This window comes from Oncorhynchus clarkii, chromosome 4, assembly GCF_045791955.1.
Source record: "Oncorhynchus clarkii lewisi isolate Uvic-CL-2024 chromosome 4, UVic_Ocla_1.0, whole genome shotgun sequence".
In the NCBI taxonomy this organism is placed as follows: Eukaryota; Metazoa; Chordata; class Actinopteri; order Salmoniformes; family Salmonidae; genus Oncorhynchus; species Oncorhynchus clarkii.
This window is the reverse complement of record NC_092150.1, coordinates 38,773,985-38,794,312: the sequence shown is the minus strand read 5'-3', so window position 1 is coordinate 38,794,312 and position 20,328 is coordinate 38,773,985. Positions and strand designations below refer to the sequence as shown.

The 20,328-nt window shown below is 43.8% G+C and overlaps 1 protein-coding gene across 1 annotated transcript in view; it reads left to right on the top strand.

Moving 5' to 3' along the window:
* The first annotated feature begins 388 nt into the window (after positions 1-388).
* The window catches only part of LOC139406795 (3',5'-cyclic-AMP phosphodiesterase 4B-like), a 171,028-nt gene continuing 151,088 nt past the window's right edge, over positions 389-20,328 (top strand). Inside the window, exon 1 of the mRNA XM_071149833.1 lies at positions 389-1,060. Within this exon, the coding sequence (XP_071005934.1) occupies positions 828-1,060 (233 nt within the window). The 5' untranslated portion in view covers positions 389-827. The remainder of the gene's footprint in view (positions 1,061-20,328) is intronic.

Below are 20,328 nucleotides of genomic sequence, written 5' to 3'. Positions count from 1 at the left end.
TGTGTGTGTGTGTGTGTGTGTGTGTGTGTGTTTTTTATGTAGAGGGGGACCTAGCCCTGGACAACAGTAGCTGTCAAAGAGAAGAGGAGGGAGTCTGCCTCTCTAGGAGTGTCTGCCTGAGGAGGGTAGCCGTTGATAAGGGGCAAAGAGCAGAGCAGCTTGCAGGCCTGCTGGTGAATTTTTCATTAGGGAGATTCTCTACACTGAATGGACTGAGAGAGTGGAGGGAGGGAACGCTGCCGGGTGTGCACGTTACAGACACACAACGACAGGCAGACCCAGCAGGAGAGAGAGAGAGAGTGACAGAGAGAGAGAGAGAGCAAGAGAGTGAGAGAGAGAGAGAAAGAGAGGAAGACTGAGAGGTGGGGAAGAAAGAAGAGAACACGGGAGCAGGTTTCTTCTTCTTCCTTGGAAGGAGGACTAAGACTCTACTAGCACCTGTTGAAGAGGAGAGAAGAGAAGAAGACTGAAATCATTGCCCTCTGAGCTTTGAGGAAGACTCGCAAAAGAGAGAGAAGATACAGAGAGAGCGAGAGAGGACTCTGGTTGCTAATCCCTGAAGCTGAGAAGAAGGAGTGAGCACAGAGAGAGAAAGAGCGAGAGAGTGGAGGCAAAGCCACACACACTGTGTGAAAGCAGGCATTTGTGTGCATGTGTTAGTGTATTAGCCTCAATCCCTTTGCTTCCCTCCAGCCCTCGGCTCTGCCTGCCTGTGCATGCCATAGCCTCTGCCAGAGAGCAAACGAAAGAAAGGACAGAAAAAAATCGGAATTGAGCGCCGGTGTCCATCCGAAAGATTCCACTGTTTTCCTCGTCTGTCCATCAGCATGTCATCCAACGAGCTGAGTGCTCCGGACGCTGATTCCGGATGCATCAGGACCTTTAAAGAACACATGCACCTGGAGCTGGAGCCCCCCAAGCTGAACACTGGCCAGGTGGGGAAGCGGGGCGCCACCTCGCCCAAACTATCCCCCCGCAGCTCCCCGCGCCTCTTCCGCAGGCTCATGGTCAACAAGGGGGGAATCCGCCACCGTCGGCGCTTCACCGTCGCTCACACCTGGTAAGGAGGACTGACAGGGGAGATGGGGAAGGATAAATCCTAAAATAAATAATATATGCGATTTAGCAAATGCTTTGATCCAATGTGACTTACATTTTTGTATGGGTGGGGAATGAGCCCACAATCCATGGTGTTGCAAGCGCCATGCTCTACCAACTGAGCCACGGAGAGAGGGAAGAGCTTGGGGCTGGGAGGGTGGACCCTGGACTGTGCGTGGACAAGGTTAACTAATAAGGCTCTGAGATGGAGCTACTGCTATGTATTGATAGTGGGGGTCTGTGGCTTTGTTAGAGGGGCGCAAGGTGACTGTGTGTTTTGAGGAATGTCTTGACGTCTTGATAGTGAATGTCACGTCTCCTTACACTTTGCTCTGTTCCACATGTAGTGTGTGATAAGGATCGGGGTCCTACTGCGTTGCGTGTGGTGTGTGTGTGTGTGTGTGTGTGTGTGTGTGTGTGCTTTCTTGTGAGAGAGCAGGATGTTTCAGGTGGAGGAGTGAAGGGCGTTATGCCTGTTTGAGCTATGGGTCTATATGGAGCTGGGTTTGGAAGCATACACTCGCTGGCTCTACACAGCCGTCTCTCACTCCTCTGCCCTTCTCCTCTGCGATCTCTCGACACAAGCCTGTCTGTGTGTCTGTGGATGTCAGCATGTGCGTGGCATGTCTCTGTCTGTGTTTGTCTGTCTATGTGGATGTGAAGGTGTGTGTGTGTGTGTGTGTGTGTGTGTGTGTGTGTGTGTGTGTGGAATGGTGTGGATGGCTGGATCGTGCAGCTGTGTGTGACACATCCTTTTATGTGAGATATTATAGTGCATTCAGAAAGTATTCAGACCCCTTCACTTTTTCCACATTTTATTACGTTAGAGCATTATTTTTCCTCATCAATCTACACATGATACCCTATGACGACGAAGCAAAAACACGTTTTTAGAAATGTTGGCATATTTGTTAAAAATTGAAAACTGAAATATCACATTTACATAAGTATTCAGACCCTTTACTCAGTACTTTGTTGAAGCACCTTTGCGTGCGATTACAGCCTCGAGTCTTATTGGGTATTGGGTACAAGCTTGGCACACCTGTATTTGGGGAGTTTCTCCCATTCTTCTCTGCAGATCCTCTCAAGCTCTGTCAGGTTGGATAGGGAGCCTCGCTGCACAGCTATTTTCATGTTCAAGTCCAGGCTCTGGCTGGGCCACTCACGGACATTCAGAGACAGGTCAGGTCCTGGGCGCTCTGGAGCAGGTTTTCATCAAGGATTTCCCTGTATTTTGCTCCGTTCATCTTTCCCTCGAACCTTACCAGTCTACCAGTCCCTGCCATTGAACAACATCCCCACAGCATGCTGCTGCCACCACCATGCTTCACCGTAGGAAAGGTGCCAGGTTTCCTCCAGACGTGACACTTGGCATTCAGTCCAAAGAGTTCAATCTTGGTTTCATGAGACCAGAGAATCTTGTTTCTCATAGTCTGAGAGTCTTTAGGCGCCTTTTGGCAAACTCCAAGTGGGCTGTCATGCCTTTTACTGAGGAGTGGCTTCCATCTGGCCACTCTACCATAAAGGCCTGATTGTTGGAGTGCTGCAGAGATGGTTTTCCTTCTGGAAGTTTCTCCCATCTCCACAGAGAAACTCTGGAGCTCTGTCAAAGTAACCATCGGGTTCTTAGTCACCTTCCTGACCAAGGACCTCCTCCCCCGGTTTCTCAGTTTGACCGGGCGGCCAGCTCTAGGAAGAGTCTTGGAGGCCACTGTGTTCTTGGCGACCTTAAATGCTGCAGAAATGTTTTGGTACCCTTCCCCAGCTCTGTGACTCTACATCTAATCCTGTCTTGGAGCTCTACAGACAATTCCTATGACCTCATTGCTTGGTTTTTGCTCTGACATGCACAATCAACTGTGTGACCTTATATAGACAGATGTGTGCCTTTCCAAATCATGTCCAATCAATTTAATTTACCACAGGTGGACTTCAATCAAGTTGTAGAAACATCTCAAGAAGCATCAAGGGAAACAGGGTATTAAAGGGTCTGAATACTTATGTAAATAAGGTTTTTTGCTTTGTTATTATGGGGTACTGTGTGTAGATTGATGAGGATTTTTTATTTATGTAATCCATTTTAGAATAAGGCTGTAACATAACGAAATGTGGAAAAGGGGAAGGGATCTGAATACTTTCTGAATGCACTGTATGTATAGAAAGCATAAGGACTCCATAGGGACCATATAGGGGGGTTTGTGACCCACAGCGAGACAGGCTTTGAAGGGTTTGATTTTGCATTGACTTACAGCTGTGAAGAAAGACCCTTGCTGATGTAATGTGTTGTTAGATGGCAATGTAATAGAAAATCAAATGTTTAAGAACCCTAAGGGCTGTAATTTGCAATGGTTTCTCACGCCCAAATAGGTTCACTATTTCAAGCCCCAGAAACATATTGTGCTCATGCATATGTCTTAGTCCAAGCAGGTGACTGCAGTGGATGTGTTTCAATCACCTTGACATCTGTCGTCTTAAACCTTCCTTATAGTCTAATGCAGTGGTAGTCACTAATTCTGTCCAGGGAGCCTCATTGGCAGAGTTCAGAACACTGAGAGAGCCACCACTTTACCACGTTAACTGCAAATTGACATGACATACCTCAATTACGTTGTTTTGTCTGTTCATGCAATGCTTTCAATAGAAGTCAACTCCAAATATAGCACATAAAACAAATAGGGATGTGTACACACCCCAATTGAAGAGCATGCTTAATAGTCTGATGAGTGGAAGTGTGCCTGCTGCTCCTCGACTCGCCTCATAAAACAATGATGTGTTATAAACACCCCTATCTAAGCGTAACGTACTTAATAGTCTGATGAGTGGAAGTGTGCCTGCTGCTCCGTGACTCTCCGTATGCAATACTTGTACATTGACATGGCAGTCTGGGAATGCATTGGTCAGCCTATTCCTGTGTTTCATTTTCAAAATGTCATTTTTTGAAAATGTTGACTCACAAGTCATAAAATAGGACATGACCTTTTGCATGCACTGCTTCAGAGCTGGGTACTCTGTGTCAGGGACCATGTACCATTAGTGGGAAAGACCTGTTCTCAGCTCGGCTATCAGGGTGTCATTTGCCTCCAGTTCAATAACCTCACATTCAACTGCAGCCGTGTCTTTTTCATTTTGGCTAGCTCGTCCCTCCTCATTTGTGTGTGCAGGTCCACTAGCTTCCTCACCATCACCCTCCTCGTTTTCCTGTTCCGTTCTAGTGGCAGGTTGCTCATTTCTGTTGCCTTTTTTGATCGTGCTTGACTACTACATACCGGTCCGTTTTACATGTTCATTGCCAGGTAGTTCGATTTGGCCAAAGATGGTGATGAACACTCACTTTGATGCGCCCCAAAACATGTGCATTCGAGTGGGATACACTACTGCTTCGCTTGGCCCTTCGCCTCCCGCCTTCGTAGCTATCCGCTTTGAGGGTGAAGCAACAGTTTACTCAACCTCACGTTGATGCAAAGCTCAGTATCTATCATATACTGCCACCTATTGGATGAGCGAAATAGTGCAGTTTATGTTTGTGAAATTTGACTGCTCAGAATCTATTTGAGATTGTGCTGTATTTGGTAGACTCACATGTACAATTGTAATATTATGCGAGCCGCCAATTAAGGCTCTGAGACACGCAGTGACTATGACCGCTCTAATACCTCAAAGGGGCCAGTGCTCAGCTACACACCGACATGAAAAAATACTTTAGTATGCTATGGTATAGATACTATAGTATTCACTGTAGTGTTTTTTTTTTTTTGCGGACTAAAGTTACTGTAGTGTTGCGGACATGATTGTATTGTAGTGTTGCAGAAATGACTGTATTACACTGTAGTATTTGCAGATTGCTATAGTATAAATACGGCAGTAAACAAAATGAGTATATACTGTACTATAGTATTTACTGTGGTGTTTTTGCTTTATTATCTTTGACATAGCAATGATCCCGCGACCATGTTGTAGTACTTACTATATTTTGTATTTTGCTTCCTCCGTGAGGAAACCGACTGGACAAACCACAGACACCGTATGCTCCATAACCTGTAGGTATGAATGAGGTCTGAACAGATAGTTCAGTGCATCTGCTCTTTTCTATAACCTATAACAATGTAAGGTCTATACTTGGCATGCAGGTGTATCACTCTGGGTGGTACAAATTGGGATATTAGAAGGGGAATGGACAGGGTATATGTACTGTAGTGTTTTAGCAGACTGTTGTGTTTTTGTGGACATTCATTACTGTAGTATTTACTGTCGTATTTTTGCAGTCTGTAGTATACTTTAGTATTTACTATAGCATTCTACGGTATACTACAAAATAATATAGTAAGTACTGCTCATGATCGAGGGATACTACAGTGTGTAGTATAGTATTCTACAGTGTACTACAGTTTACTATAGAGCTCTATAGTAAGTACTGTAGTATTCTATAGTAAACTGCAGCATTTTTTCACGTGGACAGTCACATGCTGAAATAGACACGGGGAGATACCCAATCTCTCTCATATGGCTCTGTAAACAATGATACCTTACATCATTCGCATTCTACCAATTGGCTTAGGGTGGTTTGAATAGGATCCAGCAGGATTGGGCCTGTATCAGATTTGCTGTTGTGGAATAAACAAAGCCTTTCAGTCAATGAAACTGGATGTGGATATTCAATACGCTTTCGTATTGTGTTCTAGTGATGGCAAGGCTATATTTCAGACAAAGAGAGATGCTGTCTATTGAAGGTATGAGAAACCTCCGGGGAGCCGACCGGTGAACTCAGTTGCATCCTCTGACCATTCTCCCTGCATTCAGACAAAGGCAGCTGTGTTTGGGTCAGTGTGGCTCTGTGGGGTTCTGCACCATTACGTGTCAACCAGGAGCACAGTGCCTCTCCACCTCTCCCACCCTGCACTCTAACAAGCTGCTATGTTAATGTTTAATGTGCAACTGAGGTACCTAGGTTCCCCCACTGAGAGAGACTGCATTAGAGAGAGAGAGAGAGCGAGCAAGAAAGAGGGAGGAAAGCATTATAGCACCTGTACATAGAGTGCATTACACCACTTACAGAGATGGGGTCAGAGACACTCCTGGAGACGTTCTAAAATGTCAGTAGACATTCTGTAACATCAAATAGAGCCACTGCACACCAGAGGTATAAGGTTCGGCACACAGCCCCTGGCTATGTCTCAGTTTAAATGTCACAACTAATATCCCTTCTACAAAATCCATGCCACCATGGCCTGGTATTGTGTTGTTTCCTTCCTCTGCACTTTGTCTCTAGCCATTTTCACAACCACATTGTTATAATGGACAGCCGCGTCAAAAATGGAACCCTATTGCCTATACAGCCAAATGGGCCCTGGTCAAAAGTAATGCACTATATATGGAAATGGTTCCATTTGGAAGGCAGACTTAATCTCTAACAGAGGGTTGTTATGGGAAGTGGCAGGTGGTGTTGTGGTGGTGTTGTTGTGGTGGTGTGTTGCCCTCGGCTGCCCTCACTGCGTTGTGTTGTGGGAGTGTTGACTGAGTACTCTACTCTAACATTACTCTGGTGAGGGTTGTGTTACAGAGCCCCTGAAGGCTGCAGAGAGACAGAGAAAGGCAGAAAGAGAGACACCTCATTATTTGAAACCTACTTGTGCCTGGGTGGGGGTTTTCACATTACAGTCCAGTCCTCTTTAAAGTGAACTCTGGGGTAAAAAAAAAAAGTGACAGAACTCTGTTCTTTGTATTCACACTCCCTTGCCTTTGAATGAGGACTCAACTATTTTACCAGTTCACTTCTCCTATTTTGTGGTCCGAGTTCCTCTTTGCATTCACCAAAATCATTTTCCAACATTCACTCATTGCACTCTGAGTGCAGGACAAGCCATTCCATCAGAACATGTTATCAGACAGATTCCTATATACAAGTTGGAAGCAAATAGATTGTTTTTAGTTCAAATATGAGTCATAATAATTGTAATCAGAAGATACTATTAAAGATGTAAATATTATTGGCAACAGAATAAATAGCAGAAGAAAAACTGCAGCATAAATAATGCTGTAATGGAAAATTGTACACCCAATGTAGGCTACTGATTTTGTACCCTATGTTGTGATTTTCACCAAATATACTGAACAACAATATAAATGCAATATGTAAAATGTTGGTCCCATGTTTCATGAGCTGAAATAAAAGATCCCAGAAATGTTCCATACACACAAAAGCTCTCTAATTTTGTGCACAAATGTGTTTACATCCCTGTTAGTGAGCATTTCTCCTTTGCTGAAATAATCTATCAAATGTATTTATAAAGCCCTTCTTACATCAGCTGATGTCACAAAGTGCTGTACAGAAACCCAGCCTAAAACCCCAAACAGCAAGCAATGCAGGTGTAGAAGCACGGTGGCTAGGAAAAACTCCATAGAAAGGCCAGAACCTAGGAAGAAACCTAGAGAGGAACCAGGCTATGAGGGGTGGCCATTCCTCTTCTGGCAGTTCCGGGTGGAGATTATAACAGAACATGGCCAAGATGTTCAAATGTTCATAGATGACCAGCAGGGTCAAATAATAATCACAGTGGTTGTCGAGGGTGCAACAGGTCAGCACCTCAGGAGTAAATGTCAGTTGGCTTTTCATAGCCAATCATTCAAAGTATCTCTACCGGTCCTGCTGTCTCTAGAGAGTTGAAAACAGCAGGTCTGGGACAGGTAGCACGTCTGGTGAACAGGTCAGGGTTCCATAGCCGCAGGCAGAACAGTTGAAACTGGAGCAGCAGCACAGCCAGGTGGACTGGGGACAGCAAGGAGTCATCAGGCCAGGTAGTCCTGAGGCATGGTCCTAGGGCTCAGGTCCTCCTAGAGAGAGAAAGAAAGAAAGAAAGAGAGAAAGAGAGAGAGAATTAGAGAAAGCATGCATAAATTCACACAGGACACCGGATAAGACAGGAGAAATACTCCAGATATAACAGACGACCCTAGCCCCCCAACACATAAACTACTGCAGCATAAATACTGGAGGCTGAGACAGGAGGGGTCGGGAGACACTGTGGCCCCGTCTGACGATACCCCCGGACAGGGCCAAACAGGCAGGATATAACCCCACCCATTGTCAAATCACAGCCCCCACACCACTAGAGGGATATCTTCAACCACCAACTTACCATCCTGAGACATGGCCGAGTATAGCCCACAAATATCTCCGCCACGGCACAACCAAAGGTGGGGGCGCCAACCCGGACAGGAAGATCACGTCAGTGACTCAACCCACTCCAGTGACGCACCCCTCCTAGGGACGGCATGGAAGAGCACCAGTAAGCCAGTGACTCAGCTCCCGTAATAGGGTTAGAGGCAGAGAATCCCAGTGGAGAGAGGGGAACCAGCCAGGCAGAGACAGCAAGGGCGGTTCGTTGCTCCAGTGCCTTTCCGTTCATCTTCACACTCCTGGGCCAGACTACACTCAATCATAGGACCTACTGAAGAGATGAGTCTTCAATAAAGACTCAAAGGTTGAGACCAAGTCTGCGTCTCTCACATGGGTAGGCAGACCATTCCATAAAAATGGAGCTCTATAGGAGAAAGCCCTGCCTCCAGCTGTTTGCTTAGAAATTCTAGGGACAGTATGGAGGCCTGTGTCTTGTGACCGTAGCGTACGTGTAGGTATGTATGGCAGGACCAAATCGTAAATATAGGTAGGAGCAAGCCCATGTAATGCTTTGTAGGTTAGCAGTAAAACCGTGTAGAGAGGCTAGCACTGGAGTAATATGATCAAATTGTTTGGTTCTAGTCTAGATTCTAGCAGCCGTGTTTAGCACTAACTTAAGTTTATTTAGTGCTTTATCCAGGTAGCCGGAGAGTAGAGCATTGCAGTAATCTAACCTAGAAGTGACAAAAGCATGGATTATCTTTTCTGCATCATTTTTGGACAAATAATGCAATCCATCCACCTGACAGGTGTGGCATATTAAGAAGCAGATTAAACAGCATGATCATTACATATGTGCACCTTGTGCTGGGGACAATAAAAGTTCACTCTAAAATATGCAGTTTTGTGACACAACGCAATGCCACAGATGTCTCAAGTTTTGAGGGAGCGTGCAATTGGCACACTGACTGCAGGAATGTCCACCAGAGCTGTTGCCAGAGAATTGAAGGTTAATTTCTCTACCGTAAGCTGCCTCCAATGTCGTTTTAGAGAGTATGTCCAACCGGCATCACAAACACAGACCACTTGTAACCACGCCAGCCCAGGACCTCCACATCCGGCTTCTGAACCTCGTCGTCTGAGATCAGCGACCCAGACAGCTAATGAAAATGTGGGTTTGCACAACCAAAGCATTTCTGCCCAAACTGTCAGAAACCGCCTCAGGGAAGCTCATCTATGCATCATCCTCACCGGGGTCTTGACCTGACTGAAATGAGGCGTAGTAACCGACTTCAGTGGGCAAATGCTCACCAGGAGAAGTGTGCTCTTCACGGATGAATCCCGGGTTTCAATTGTACCGGGCAGATGGCAGACAGCGTGTAGGGTGAGCGGTTTACTGATTTCAACAGTGCGAACAGAGTGCCACTTGGTGGAGGTGGGGTTATGGTATGGGCAGGCATAAGCTACAGACAACGAACACAATTGCATTTTAGTTGATGGCAATCTGAATGCACAGAGATACCGTGATGAGATCCTGAGGCCCATTGCGGTGGCATTCATCCGCCGCCATCACCTCATGTGTCAGCATGATAATGCACGGCCCCATGTCACAAGGATGTGTACATAATCCTTCCTGGAAGCTGAAAATGTCCCAGTTATTCCATGGCCTGCATACTCACCGAGACATGTCACCCATTGAGCATGTTTGGGATGCTCTGGATCGACGTTTAAGACAGAGTGTTCCAGTTCCTGCCAATATCCAGAAATGTCTGATGGCCATTGAAGAGGAGTGGGACAACATTCCACAGGCCACAATCAATAGCCTGATCATCTCAATGCGAAGAAGATGTGTCGCACTGCATGAGGCAAATGGTGGTCACACCAGACACAGGTATCTGTGACCACCAGATGCATATCTGTATTCCCAGTCTTGAAACCCATAGATTAGGGCCTAATAAATGTATTTAAATGGACTGATTTCCTTATATGAATTGTAACTCAGTAAAATCGTAGAAATTGTTGCATGTTGCGTTTATATTTTTGTTCAGTGTATCTCAGTCTCTGAGGCAGGGCCTCTCCAAAGAAATTCATATGTAATGTCTGTTTGTCTCTCTGAGATTCTCTTGGACTTTGGGTCACTCACCTACTGTACCACTGCTGTGGTTGTCTTGACCATGTATGGTCAGGACCAAGAGCGGTTGTGGTGCCAAGGTATCGGGTGAAGATGAGATGATGTAAACTGAATGTGTGCGTTTGTGTGTGTGTCTGTTGGGGTTTCGAGCCTTTCTCTCATCCTCATCCTCCCCTCCCGCATCCAGTCTCACACACTAATGTTCCTGTTTACTCCTGCGCATAATGTCCTCTCTCTATGTTTTGGGGTCTGTCTATGAATAAGGAGCTAATCTCCTCTGTGTGTGTCTCCTCTTAACCAGATGCTCTGTCTCCCCTGTGTCTGCAGCCCACCTCCCCAGGGGGATGTATCTTTACTGGTTTGTTTACCCTAGACTCTGGCATGTCACTTCTCATTTCTCTCCTCCTCCTCTTCCTCTCTCACTCGGCTCGGCTCAGTCCACCACGCCCTAGCTCTCTGTTTCTGCTCCCTGAGCCAAGCTAACCTACTGGACTGGAAAGCAGAATATTCCGGTTGTGTGGGGGGCAGACACCAGTGTGTGTGTCAGGGAAGCCAATACCGAGCAAGATTTTTCAGATTGGTAAGGAAATACTTTAATGTCAGGCACTGCTCAGAACTGGAATTTTTCTCCGCACATTTCAGTGCTGTTTCATTATTTCAGCCCAGTGGCTAAATTCTCTCAATACAACCAAAATGCACTTAGTGTACAAAACATTAGGAACACCTTCCTAATATTCAGATGCACCCTCTTTTGCTGTCAGAACAGCCTCAATTCATCAGGGCATAGACTCAAGGTGCTGTAAGTGTTCCACAGCAATGCTGGCCAATGTTGACTCCAATGCTTCCCACAGTTGTGTCAAGTTGGCTGGATGTCCTTTGGGTGGTGGACCGTTCTTGGCTGTCTACCATACCCTGTTCAAAGGCACTTAAATATTTTGTCTTGCCCATTACCTCTTTGAATGTGACACTTGTCTTAATTGTCTCAGGGCTTAAAAACCCTTCTTTAATTGATCTCCTCCCCTTCATCTACACTGATTGGTGGATTTAACAAGTGACATCAAAGGGGGATTATAGCTTTCACCTGGATTCATGTGGTCAGTCTATGTCATGGAAAGAGCAGTTGTTCCTAATGTTTTGTATGCAGTGTATAAGGGTATTTCTATAAATAATGGGGCCAATGTGTGACATTGGGATCAACATTTGAAAATGGTTTGAAACAAAAATCAAAAGGATTTTCAGGCAGTTCCACATTTGTGAATATATGCAAATTCTCCCATAACTCCATCTATACAACATAGACCTAGGACGAAACATCCTTTAAGCAGGGTTCATGCAGACATTGGCATTCAGGGACTTTTTTTAAGCACTTAATTGTAATTTTCAAGGACCTCAGTGTTATACAATTGTTTAATCTATATAATTGTACATAGGGCCTAATATAGATCCCCCCCTTGCCAATTAATTGATATTCAAATTCTAAAATATTATTACATTCTAAAATATGTGGGAATAATGTGGACTTTCCTGACTAAATCAATTGGGTGCATGCATGGCGATTTTTCTGTAGCCTATGTGGCCGATGCGGGCACATACTCATTTAATAAATCCATGAATAGCGGTAGCATTAATCTCACCATTTGAATCTCACCATCGTTGTTTTTATTATGAGAAAGCGACTAAAAACCAGGTTACTTTTATAATGGAAGGATTTGTATGGAAAGCCATGTTGAAGCCAGCATTAGTTGCTGTCGTCCTCATAATAACCGCAGGTGGTTTGACCGCGCAACACCCTTCAATTGAAGCGTCGGGAAACTCATGAAAACGGATCAAAATGTAAATCATGTCTAATTATAAGGAAGCAGGAGAACTTATAAATTGGCTACAATAAATACAAGGACTTTTCTAGCACCAAATTGACGAAATGTCAGATTTTTCGAGGTAGACCTATTCCAGTACTTGAATTTCTGAGCTCCAATTTCAAATTCAAGTAGGCTACTTCAAGCCCCATGCATTGTTTAAAATGGCAGGTGTAACATGGAAAGCAAAATGTATTTGTCATGTTATTTCATTAACAGATCATTTTATGAATAAGCCCACTAGGCTATGTAATTTGTTGTCATTATATCCAGAATAATTAAGAATAGCGTTGGGTTTTGCGCAAAGGTCAGCCCTACACAATTGTGCACAGTAGACTCGGTGTCCGATTAGATGTACACAGACATATGACAACTTGAACTCATTGCCTGGATGCTTTCTCTGTTAAATCTAACGAGAGCTTACTGTAAATCAAGCAGACATCAACAGATGATCAACATCAATTCGCTAGGGATGTTAGATCCAACAGGGATCCAGTTACAACTGTCTTCACCAGGGAATGAGACACCAACATACTCTATATTCTGGACATTCCTCGCAAACACTTTTTTTCCCCGGGCACTTGGGCTATTATTGCATTGCATGGGCTATTATACGACATGTTCGTCACTTGACTGTCATTCAGAAAATTCCTGCCTGATGATGTGTGAAAATATCATGTCATAATATCATGTCATAATTAAACATCTCGACACCAAATGCGCATCCTACAAGTATTATGCATAATTATTGAAGAACCACGTTAATGACAGTATCGATTTAGGTTTTATGTATCAAGGTAAGGTGACTTTCGTTTAGAAGCTTTCGATTTTGCAATCGCATACATTTTTGGGGATTTGTGTGCCAATGAAAACTATTTTTACACCTTAACATAAGGAGACACGAAATGTTATGTAGTCACACTGTATTTCTGAGATCTCTATACAAAAAAACTGTCGGACAGCTAGATCCAGGATTCTTACAGGGTTCAAGATCAATGTCTACTTGAATTGATTCATGCTTAATATATGATATAATGACAACTTGCACTGCCATAAATGTAAGGACAGAAAAGTCATGTTTTATGTCACACGATTTTAGACAAATCAGTCAAGACACCAACCATGAGAAAGGTTTAAACATTGCCAGATTATTACCAATGACCGTAAACAGCCGTAACAAGTTGTCCTGTGTAGGAAATCCCAACTGGTACCCTAGTTTATAGAAAGACCCATAAACTGTGTCACCACCAACCAGCCAGCCTGCCTGTGCCTGCTAAACTGCCGCGGACTTAAAGTGGTTCAGTGTGATATAAGGCTGTTGGTATATACAGAAAATAAAATTGGTGTGTTAAAATAGGTGTTGTTTAATAATGTATAGGCAGGCAGGTGCTTCACAAACTGGTAATTATAGGCGGAAATAATGAGTCGCACTCACTTGGGTCTTAGTGCTGTCTTTCCTGCTGGATGGAACGTGAAGTTAGCCTCGGTAGAATGCTGCTAGACCATTAGGGGTGTGTGTGTGGTGTGTGTCTATGTGCGTAAGGTTGTGTGTATGTGCAGTTGCATTCGTGCTCAGTGACTTTCCTCATACAAAGAGTGTCTGAGGCAGGCATCGTGGATAAAGGAATATTCATTAGCGGCGGAAGTCATTCGTCAAACAAACAAGAGAGGGAGGGAGGAGGAAGTGATGGAGAGGGAGAGATGAAAAGAGATGAATGTTTTCGTTTACACTGCCCCGTGTCCGCATCAATTATAGTATGTCGTTTCATGAGGATTTATCTGAGCCCCATCCCTTGTGAACGGGACTGTTGTCGCTCACGAAGCAACATTTGAATGATATGATGATATATCCCATTTAAACGCAACAATATATAGAGGGATAGAAAATATAAGGTTTTGATAACCGGTAATCATTATGAATACACAACACTCTCCCTTGTCTGCTGTGGGTCATCTGTGTGTATGGAAATAATACTATTTGTGTTCACAAAACCACAGAAAAATCAATGGTGTACATTTAACTCTGAAAATGTAAAATGTACACTATTGTCAGTGAACATTTGAGTCCCACTGTGCTGGTGTTAAAATAACACTTGTGAAATTGTTAAACATTTAACCCTGTTGCAGTGTTCCCCATTTTACTCTTAAAGTGTTCAAATGTTTGCATAGTTCTACTGTATAGTAATACACAGTGTAAAACATAACACTTGATTTACAGTAAAGTGGACTCACTTGGCGTAGTGCTGACTGTTACACTTTCTCAGTGTAAAACAATGAACACCTGTAGTTCTACATTAAATCATTGTTCGTGTAATGAACACGATGGGAGACAGAGAGCTGGTTTCAAGCGCAGGTTGCAGCAGGTGTTTAGCTGGGTCCAGGGGCAGGCAGAAGGTCATACACAGGGGGTCCAACAAGGCAACAGTACAGGCAGGGAAAAGGCTAGTAACGTCGTCCGGGAGATCAGGCAATAGGTTGATAACAGAAAATCCGAGTACAGGCAGGGAATAGGCAAAATGCGTTGTTAGTGAGGCAGGCAAAAACTATCATACACGGGGAGGAGTAAATCACAGGAAAAACAGAGCTCTGAAAGACGTGTCTCAAAAAAAACACTACCTCACAATGATGGGGTGCGAAGAACTGAACTAAATAGTGTGTGATAATGGCATACAGGTGTGTGAACAGGTGATCAGAATTCAGGTGATTGGGATCTGGAGAGTGAGCTGCATTCAGGGGATCTATGTGTTTGAGAGTGGGAGTTGGAAGCAGACGTTACAGTTGGATGTTGTTTTAACACTATATAGTGTAAACCCTGACTTGCATATTTCCCAGGGTGCTTTTTCTTTTTGAGTACATTTTAAATTGTAGAGTTCACACCCATGCCAATATTTGTTAGTGACAGACACATGGATATTGAAATATTTCGTTTTTAAAGGCCTGTGGCTTTCACCAAGTGAGTTCATGGGCAAATGTTATCATTAAAATTAAACTAATACAAAATATTACATATACCATGCCTTTGGAAAGTATTCAGACCCCTTGATTTTGCCACATTTTGTTACGTTACAGCCTTATTCTAAAATGTATTCAATATTTTTTTCCCCTCATCAATCTACACACAATACCCCATAATGACAAGGCAAAAACAGGATTTTAGACATTTCTGGTCCTTTATATAAAAAAATATACAAAAATGAAATATTACATTTACATAAGTATTCAGACCCTTTACTCAGTACTTTGTTGAAGCACCTTTGGCAGTGATTACAGCATTGAGTCTTCTTGGGTATGATGCTACAAGCTTGGCACACCTGTATTTGGGGAGTTTCTCCCATTCCCATGGGGAGCGTTGCTGCACAGCTATTTTAAGGTCTCTCCAGAGATGTTTGTTCGGGTTCAAGTCCAGGCACTGGCTGGGCCACTCAAGGACATTCAGAGACTTGTCCTGAAGCCACTCCTGCGTTGTCTTGGCTGTGTGCTTAGGGTCGTTGTCCTGTTGGATAGTGAACCTTCACCCCAGTCTGAGTTCCTGAGCACTCTGGAGCAGGTTTTCATCAAGGAACCCTCTGTACTTTGCTCTGTTCACCTTTCCCTCGATCCTGACTATTCTCCCAGTCCCTGCCATTGAAAAACATTGGTGCTGCCACCATGCTTCACTGTAGGGATGGTGCCAGAGAATCTTGTTTCTCATGCTTTGAGAGTCTTTAGGTGCCTTTTGGCAAACTCCAAGTGGTCTGTCATGTGCCTTTTTCTGAGAAGTGGCTTCCGCCTGGCCACTCTACTGTAAAGGCCTGATTGGTGGAGTGCTGCAGAGATGGTTGTCCTTCTGGAAGGTTCTCCCATCTCCACAGAGAACTCTAGAGCTCTGTCAGAATGACCATCAAGTTCTTGGTCACATCCCTGACCAAGGCCCATCTTCCCTGATTGCTTAGTTTGGCCTGGCGGCCAACTCTAGGAAGCGTCTTGGTGGTTCCAAACTTCTTCCATTTAAGAATGATGGAGGAAACTGTGTTCTTGGGGACCTTCAATGCTGCAGAAATGTTTTGGTACCCTTCCCCAGATCTGTGCCTCAACACAATCCTCACTCTGAGCTCTACGGACAATTCCTTCGACCTCATGGCTTGGTTTTTGCTCAGACATGCACTGTCAACTGTATATAGACAGGTGTGTGCCTTTCCAAATCATGTCCAATCAATTTAATTTACCATATGTGGTCTCCAATCAAGTTGTAGAAACATCTTAATTAAGGATGATCGATGGAAACAGGATGCACCTGAGCTCAATTTTGAGTGTCATAGCAAAGGGCCTGAATACCTATTTAAATTATATATATCTTTTTTTTAATCAATTTGCAAACATTTCTAAATACCTGTTTTCGCTTTGCTATTATGGGGTATTGTGTGTAGATTGCTGAGGATTTGCAACAAATAACGTTCACTGAGTAAAACATTGAATAATCTCTCCTCACTCACACACAAGTGTTACTGTCAAGTTCAATACAACAAAATGCATTTCTTTGGGCTACACTGCACATTATTACATTGTACACTTTCTGCCTGTGGACATTTGTTCAACAATGTGCCAGCAGATCATGATACCCTTTGATGGCATAATTAATTGATCTCTTTCAGGCAGAGAGTACACCTGGCATACCCCTTTTTATCCATTGTATTGAAAAAGTGAGAAAGAGGGAAAGTGTGTGGTGTTCCTTTCACCTCTATAGCGGCATCCAGCTTAAGCCAGGCCCAGCTCCAGCTACACTTGATCCCTGAATCCACTTGTTTAATAAGCAACGCCTCATTTTCACCTGGTTCTCTCATTCTGAAAATGAACCACATACTGTTGAGGAAAAACATTGTTCACATATATAACTTAGTTCATTAGCTAGTTAACTAGTTAACATTTCACACAGATTGCCAGGGTCCAGTAAGCAACTAGAGCGTTATAACTTGTGGAACGGCAAGGAGTCGTATATCGCTATAATACTATAGCGAATTGGTTAGGTTACTAATGTTAGCTCATCTGATGTTGTAATGTTAGCTAACTAACATTTGCTGTCTGAATTTATTAGCCAGCTAATTTTCACACCATAAACTAAATTATTTGATCAGTTAAGTTAGCTAATGTTGCTCAACATTTCTCTGGCTAGCTAATGGAGAATTCGATCCAGCTAGCAAGATACTTAACAATGCTAACAATACTTGTTTCACCACACTTTCTCCCTCACCTTAAACTTTCCAAATGCCAGTTGTTTTTCGGTTACAGCTCATGAAGTTCGGTTCATCACCTTCTCACCACCGTCTCCGTGGTCAGGCTTCTCACCTACCTCTTCGTTATCGTTCAGGGGCCTTGCTGATGTAACTGGCAAACTGCCTTTCCACTCTCTACTGTCTTTCCAGAGCATGCACTGATGCTGTAACTAGCCAATTGGTTGTCTCGTCTCTCTTCAGTCGCGTGCTGCATTCTGTTGTTATGTGAACGATTGGCTGAGCCTTGGATACAGCCAGTATTGCTCCAGACACGCATCACTTGTTCGCTTACAGCCAGTAGTGATCCAAAGCCCCCTCCCAAACTTGTCTCATTGGATCTACACGGATCACGTAGGTCACATATTTTGGATTCAAAACTGCGAAACTTGTCTGTCTGTCTGTGTGTGCATCTGATAAAGGTCACTGGGCTATTTTTTACCATGTTTAATGACTAGTGCAGCCAAGGCCATATGTACTGTAACTACACTATAATGGGCATTACAAATTTAACATTAGCATAGGGGACATGGAGACAGGGAGTAGCGAGAGAGAAAATGGTGATAAGAGCAAGAAATGGAGGGGAAGAGAGAGGGAGGGAGGAAGAGGGAGCAAGACGGATGACAAGAGAAAAAGAGAGATCGAGAGGGGGTCATCGAAATGGGAATATATGGACAGTGGGCTTTAATCTGATTCAAGGGGCCATATATATTACATTTGCATGGAGGAAATGCAATTGTGTCATTAACTTATTATAGATAGGTGTGTGTATTACAGATGGTTAGTGTATGTGTGCATGTGAGTGGCTGTGCTTGTGTGCACGGTGTACCTGTCCCCATAGGAGAACCCTTCTTGGTTCCAGGTAGAACCCGTTTGGGTTTCATGTATAACCCTCTGTAGAAAGGGTTCTACATGGAACCCAAAAGGCTTCTACCAGGAACCAAAGGGGTCCTGCCTGCAACCAAAAGAGGTTCTTCAAAGGGTTCTACTATGAGGACAGCCGAAGCACCCTTTAAGGTTCTAGATAGTACCCTTTTTTTTATAAGAGTGTAGCTGCGATGAGACAGGGAGAGAGGAAGCGAGAGGGAGGCTGCATTAATTGTACAACTAATAGATGTCTGTCTGCAGACAGAGACTGAAATGGAATTGCTGTGACATCTTCTCCCTCTCTTTCTCTGAGGCTAGGAGCACAGTGTCACTGCAGACGGAAGTGTTGTGTTGATTACATTATTCAACGATCTCAGAGCGACCAGAATTGGACGACCTGAGTGACAAGCTATAACAGCCAGGTATACATAAAATACAGACAGCGCTGGTAAACAACCTAAGTGAAGAGAAGTCTATTCCTGGAGAAGTAAGCAAACAAACACACCTGTTGTCACAGGATGACTAACCCAGCTCCCAAGCACACAGCTGGCTGTCAGTGATACAAATGGGTTTTGGCTACCTGCCCTTGATGGAAGATCTGAAAAGTCTGCCTTGGCTGTTGCAGAGGTGTTCCAAAGAGGGATTGGTACATTTACAAGAAGCTATTCCTCTAATGGAAGTGTGAATCAGTGTCCTTTGTAGATAAGCAATTTGCTGCACCTGCGGTAACATCTGAAAATCTGTGTACGTGACCAATAAACATTGATTTGATTTTAACAGCCTTCTTCATCACCACCACCATCATCATCATCAGCAGCCACTCTCACACACATTCCACCAGTTAGTCAAGTTTAAATGTGTGTGCGTGTGTGTATGTAACCCACTCTCCTGTCTGTTTGACTCATCTGAAGACGCTGTACATCCTGACAGCAGACCCATGGGGTGACGCCCACCCCCACAATACATTCTGAGAAGCAGACAGAGTGTTTGTATTCTGCAGTCAGTGGAGGGGGTCCTCTCTCCTGGCTTTCTGATGATGAATAAAACAGGAGCCATTTTCAGAGCGGCAACCTGAGTGGTTCAATGTGTGTTTGGTTGCCGTGCTACTGCTTGTATGCTATTTTTACCGCACTCTGAAGTAGGAAAACATGTTCTGATATTATGTGGGGGTCCCTCGTGAATTTTCTAGCACAAAAGGTGACCCGAGGCCAAAAGGTTTGGGAACCCCTGGTCCAACACACCTGCACCCCACTACAGCCAAAGAGCTCAGAGAGTATCATTGTGTACTGTAGCAGAGCAGCATGGTGAAGAGTCGTGCTGTGACAGATGGATGCCCTGTGGCCACAGTCTGATGATGATGATGTGCCTAACAGGCCCATGACATGGCAGGGTGGAGTCAGATTTGCATATACCATGGTTCTTTCAAAAAGGTTTGTTACAGGGCGGCTGGTTGGTGGTTGTGTGCAGTAGTATAAAGTACTTAAGTAAAAATACTTGAAAGTGCTACTTAAGTCGTTTTTTGGGGTATCAGTACTTTACTTCACTATTTATATTTTTAACAACTTTTACTTTTACCCCACTACATTCCTAAACAAAATAATGTACTTTATACTCCTTACATTTCCCCTGACACCCAAAAGTACTCGTTACATTTTGAATGCTTAGCAGGACAGGAAAAGTGTCGAATTCACGCACCTATCAAGAGAACATCCCTGGTTATCCCTACTACTTCTGATCTGGCAGACTCACTAAACACAAATGCTTTGTTTGTAAATTCTGTCTGAGGGTTGAACTGTGCTATCCCTGGCTATCCGTAAATTAAAAAAAAACAAGAAAATCGTGTTTGTCTGGTTTGCTTAATATAAGGAATAAAAAATGATTTATACTTTTGATACTTAAGTACATTTAAAACCAAATACTTTTAGACTTTTACTCAAGTAGTATTTTACTGGGTGACTTTCACTCTTACTTGAGTCATTTTCTTTTAAGATATCTTTAAGTATGAAAATTGGGTAC